Source organism: Pyrenophora tritici-repentis, chromosome 1, assembly GCF_003171515.1.
Source record: "Pyrenophora tritici-repentis strain M4 chromosome 1, whole genome shotgun sequence".
Taxonomy (NCBI): Eukaryota; Fungi; Ascomycota; class Dothideomycetes; order Pleosporales; family Pleosporaceae; genus Pyrenophora; species Pyrenophora tritici-repentis.
In genome coordinates, this window is record NC_089390.1 from 628,805 (window position 1) to 634,804 (window position 6,000).

A 6,000-nucleotide genomic window follows, 5' to 3' on the forward strand; every position below is an offset into this window, starting at 1 on the left:
CATGAAGGCTCATCACGTATCAACGGCCGTGCTTCAAGGCACCGATCATTAGACATTGATGAGGAGGACGACCTTGCCTTTCCCGGTCTCGACACCTTCATCCCCACAGGCAGCTTCGACGACATTTCCTCGGACGCGCAGATATCTTTCTCTAAGCGAGGTAGCATGATGTTGGGTGGTAAGAAGGCAAACAGGAAGAGCAGACAAATGGATCTGTTGGTGGAAGGCGCGCCTCAGCCGAGCACACCACCGCGCCAGAAGGAGAAGGAGCGGGAGAAGGGGCAGGAGCAGTCTAGTCCCGCGCAGCAGTCGCTGTCACCACCCACCCCAGCCACAAAACATCTTTCGCCGCCACGGTCCATTTCGCGTTATTCAACAAGAGCAAGAAGCATCAACCACCGAGTCCTGTCTTCTGATGAGATGACATTGTCGCGCAAAGTGCGCTGTATGTACATGCATGGCAACGAGAGCGCTGTGAATTGGGGAAAACTGGATGAGGAGACGGATAGTGTTCACAACAGCTACCAAGGGGGCAACAGCGGAGTTACCAACATACCAGGCAATGGCTCGTCGGTGGCTGCAGATGGCAATGAGGATACAAGCTCACTGATGAGTTCAAGACTTGGAAGCGTTATAATCAAGGAACCGACCGAGGTAGCTGGTGGACTTGAAGATTGGGCAGATTTGGATGGAGAGGTTGATCGATACGGTTTCATCATTCCGAAGAGGTCAAAATCGAAATCCAATTCCGATGGCGACGGCCCTGACGGACCCGACGATCCCCACCTGCACCGAGTCACCACGACATTGCAATTGTTGTCAGCAGAGCCTAGAAGGCGCAGATTAGGCCGAAGCAGTTCAAGAGCACCATCATCCCGCTCCGCAGACCCGCGATCAGGCTCTCCTCAACGTCGACTTTCTGGCGTATCGTCAAGACCGGCTAGGTCGCTATTCTCCGGTCACAACTCAGACGCACGCAGCATCCACAGGCCGTTACGGCATGCCACCAATCGACTACCCCACAACAGAGACCGCAGGCTAAGGGAGGAGGCCAGTGACATGCTCAAGCTACCCCCGGGTTTGGCTGAAGTTGCAGAGCAACAGGAAGGCGGCAGAGCAGCTCAGGCCATGAAAGCAAAGGAAATCGCCCGAAACGACAAATGGCGTAAGATGGCCAAGATTGTCAAATCCGGCGCAGACAAGGGCGGTATGCTGTTCGAATTCGACACCAAAGATCCAAAAGTTATTTCTCGTACTTGGAAAGGCATTCCAGATCGCTGGAGGGCGACTGCATGGTACTCGTTCCTCGCGGCCAGCGCCAAAGCTGAAAAGGACAGCCCGACCGAGGAAGAGCTCATCGAGAGCTTCTACGAATTACAGATGGAGAGCTCTGCAGAAGACGTGCAAATCGACGTCGATGTACCACGGACCATCAACAGACACATCATGTTTCGACGGCGGTATCGTGGTGGACAACGAATGCTTTTCCGTGTACTTCATGCCATGTCACTTTACTTACCTGAGACGGGCTACGTTCAAGGCATGGCTTCTGTCACGGCAACACTCCTTTGCTATTATGAAGAGGACAGGGCGTTTGTCATGCTAGTTCGGCTATGGCAGCTTCGGGGCATGGAGAGGCTTTATGAGGCTGGTTTCGAAGGCCTTATGGAGGCTCTAGACGACTTTGAGCTGAATTGGCTGCGCGGGGGAGATGTTGCAAAGAAACTAGTAAGTCTGGACTCTTATGCAGAATACACTTGTTCAAACATTAATGCTAACCTTTGCATAGAATGAACTCGGCATCACCTCTACCGCATACGGTACCCGATGGTACTTGACCCTCTTCAACTATTCCCTCCCGTTCCCGGCTCAACTACGCGTCTGGGACGTATTCATGCTTCTGGGCGATAAGTCGCGGTCCAGTTCGCCGACGTCAAAGTTCAACGGCGACATGGACGTGTTGCATGCGACATCAGCTGCACTGATCAATGCAACGCGAGAGATTCTTCTCGACTCTGACTTTGAAAACGCGATGAAGGTGTTGACGTCTTGGATACCCATCAAGGACGAAGAGCTGTTGATGCGCGTGGCTAAAGCAGAATATAAATTGCGCAAGAAGCGAGGCAATACTTGAATGCCGGTGGCCGCACTTTGGCGCCTCCTTTTGGAATGTCACCAAGATGTTAAACGACAAGGGCGCCCCCCATCACGCAGCCGGACGGGCGCATTGCTGGTTTTGTTGTTTGGGTCACCGAAGTCCGAACTAGGCTACTTGTTTCCAGCCGAGCTTCCCCCTTGAAGTAAGCTTCCATGTGGGTTTACCGGAAGCTACAAACGTCCGCCATCAGTTGGACATCAGTGGCTTGCTTGCGCTGATGCCGTTTTTTGTCGCCCGCGTCGCTGGGTTTGAACGTGTCTCCCACGTTTTTCTTGCGACTGAATCCTCATGTTTTACTTGTTTCCCTGGAAGATACCTCATACCCATTTACTCTGGTGTTTATCAGCGCGCGCCGCCATACGACCCTTCCTTCTTTTTGTTGCTTCGGCGACTGTTTTTATCTTCTCACCAACCCCCTAGGGCATTATTTTCACGGCCGGCGCCGGCGGGTCTTTTTGGGAAGCTGTGTTCAGCTTACTTGGTCGCCCATGGGCTATGTTTGGGGCATGGCATGGCATGGCATGGCATGTCTCTTTTACGGGCATGCAATACGGTTAGTGAGCCGGGCACAACACATATAGGGCTCGTGTGTGGACATGGCATGGGCACAGCATGGTATGGCATGGCTTGTGCTTCAAAGCCGTTTATCAAGGCTTTTATTTGGAAAAAAGGTGGGTTTGACGATGTTTCGTTGTCGGGCGCATGACATGGTATAGATGCAAATTTTTGTTTTGTTTGTCCGTTATGAAGATACCTCTTTGTTTTCTGGTTTGCATATTTATTCACCTACGGGTTTGTTTCGTTTGCGCGCGCGCGCGATGTTACGGAGAACATGCATGACACATACTGTCGGCATACACACGGTGTGTCGCCTAATAAGGCCCAATGTACCGCCTCGATCCTACTTCGGCCCAACTCGGACCCAACGCTATGTATACCTTCGTAGCCCCCACATTCGTAGAATCATCATACACCAGAATACCAATACACAAGATTACCTTAGCTACTGTTATTCACCGTACGATCGTACAAGGCCTTCCAACACATACACATATACCATTCAGAGCATACCTACCTACTGCCGAACTACATTTAGTTAATTTTAATTGTTAATCACTCCTTCCTCCCTTCCGCGCCACATCACCCTTGCCTCTTCCAAGACTTCGACGTTGCCTTCTCGAAGCCCGTTCGGATAGCGACTGTATTTGTGCAAGATCGTCGTCGTTTACTGCAGAGAGCTGGTCGCTCGGGTTTATTTATAATTGATCGGCAGTTTACTTGCCTACGTTTATTGCGATAGCGATGATGTACCGGTATATCGATCAGCGTTCAGGGGGTTCGGCCGGGGGTGCGGTCGCCGGCGGACGGGGACGGGTAGGACTGGGACTGGGACGACAGTGCAGCAAAAGCCTGCATCTTACCTTTTGCGGCAACAACTTGGTCACAGATCTGCACTCCACCTTCCCCCTTGGAAGCCTTCTTTCGTGTTGCTAAAATTGTGGCATGGAGGGCGAGGCGGGCACGTGACACTTGTTGCCCTTGAGGTCCGATAGCCGCATGATTCAAATGCCGTCTGTTAAGAAAATGCCGTCTGTTAAGAGCTTGGTGATAATAACAGGCATCTTTTGCGGCGGGTATGGGGTTCCGAGCGAGAGTGACAGCACAGTGACAGCTAAGTGAGACATACACGACGGACGACAGATTGCATCGGGGCAATTACTGCAAGCGATGCACGGCAATGATGGGTGGAAGAAAGCAACTTTAGGAGGCCAGCCAGACCTGACTGACTGACTAATTGATCAACACATCATGTGTATGCTCTGGAATCGGAATGTGGAAGAAAAAACAGTTGCCGAAGGACAGACGACGTTTGTGTAAAATAAAAAAAAATACAGGTTGCATCGGTTCCACCTCCCAAGTCGACGGGTAGAATTGCAAAGGTCAGCTCAAAGCGGCATCACAGGTGCCGATTCGGGTGGCGAACGACTGTCAACGCAGCAGGTGCAACCGCCGTCATGCACACATTTCGCCTCCCCACGACGCGTACGTAGAATTTTTGCCCCCCTCAACTACCGCAAACACTTGTAAGTGGACAAGCATCTTGCATCTTGCATCTCCGTTTGGAGTCACACTCGGCTACGCCGAACGGGTTGAACTCCTCTGGCATAACGTCGACGCAACGCACGCGCTGATCGTGGTCTGATTTTTGCCCTCAAGATGAAGCGGAGATCAGCGGTATGCCTGTCTGCTCCATGTGGGTGATGTTCATTTTTTTTGCCCATGTGGGAAAGGGTGCAACAACGTTTTGCGCTTGGTAAGAGAAAGAGAGAGATTGTGTGTGTTGGGGAAGGGCAAGCGAGTGCGAGGGGAGGGGTGTGTCGAGCCGGAGGTTTTTTTCTTCTCTCACCGAAAGCCTAGCCGGCTAATGTCTTGCCTTGCTCTGGGTACTATCTCCATGGATAGTCCTTTTCGCGATCTTGGTACACTAAACTCTCTGGACTAACTAGGCAGATGAGACCGGCTCTAGTTCTCTCTGTTGCAAGACGTCATGTCAGAGATCGACGACGATTTGTATTGGACATGGGCGGTGCGTCGTGCCTATATCCGTAACCACCCTTGAGGAGCGATACGCCGGCTCCTCTTTGTCCACCGAACTACGTTATTACGCATGGTATGGATGGTATCAGTGCGCTTGTAGCAGCAGCCGCGGTTGACTTGCCTTCCGAGTCTCCGACCGTACATGGCCCTTCCAGCAGAAGCTAAGGCACGACTCGACCTGAACTGCATGTGCTGCTTCTGCACATGTTCAAACTTGCTGCAAGCCTCATCATTTCCAAGCTGGGGCGGGTTACAAGCCCCGGGCGCCTCAGCGTAGTAGTAGCGTACAAGACTCCCTAACCCACGCGGTAGGTAACTATGATAGCCCCGGGTCACTACCGCAATCCTTCCCGCCTGCCTCGCGACGACGACGACGGCATTTTGGCCGGTTTCAAGCCCGCAAACTGCCAAGTTGCCGTCTGCACGGCGCGCTATGACTACTAGGACTTGTTTTCTATATACACCTAGGCTACCCATTCCGTCATTAGGTGCGTAATCATCGAGACATTGTCAAATGTGTCATGTTGGCAAAAAATCAAACCTTACTTCCCCTCTCACTCTGCAGGACGCAGTATGTCCTCAGCAGCAATTTCGCCCTGCTATCCGCATTTCGACATTTTCTGATGATGCTCGACGGCACATGTGGGTGGTGATTGGCCCAAGGTCTAGTCCACTGGGGCCTGAAATCATACTCCAAGATCCTTCGTACAGATCCGGTGCGCCGCGAGTTTCACGTAGATCCGCTGCAGATCCAAACAGGTATAGCCTAGGCGCCGACGCGGAAATTTACCTTTTAATCGATCGTTCGAGGCGGTGCCAGGCGCCCGGGCATGGCGCAACGCCGCGTCTGAAGACGGGCTTGCGAGCTGTCATCCAACTTGTTGCTCATATTACATGCTGTACCGGTAGTGGGAACACACCGTCAGTGCTGGTGCACCGCTGATCACACAAGGCTACCGCAGAAGAAGAAAAAAAATACAGAGATAGAAGCGCGCGCGCGCGCGCGCACGCGAGCATCAACCCATGAGGCTACGCTCCGCCCATGTCTAGCCAATCTGTAGGAGCGCCTCAGAGTGACACATGTCCGGGTCTTGTGTCGGGTCCTGGGTGGGTTTCTTATCGATTGGCCATGCCATGCCGTCTGTCACGCTATGTCGATCCGGAGGGGTCCCCCCCAGGCTGACACGTTGGAAACTATTCCTTGTTCCGTCCCACCATTGACTTTATGATTACTTACACCTAGC

General features: G+C 52.5%; 1 protein-coding gene across 1 annotated transcript; it reads left to right on the forward strand.

Moving 5' to 3' along the window:
• Nucleotides 1-447: 447 nt before the first annotated feature.
• PtrM4_002300 (GTPase-activating protein) lies at nt 448-2,134 on the forward strand (the record flags this gene model as incomplete). Its single annotated transcript, XM_001941815.2, has 2 exons — nt 448-1,728; nt 1,790-2,134. 2 exons carry the CDS (start codon nt 448-450, stop codon nt 2,132-2,134), a joined length of 1,626 nt encoding a protein of 541 aa, XP_001941850.2.
• Nucleotides 2,135-6,000: the final 3,866 nt, after the last annotated feature.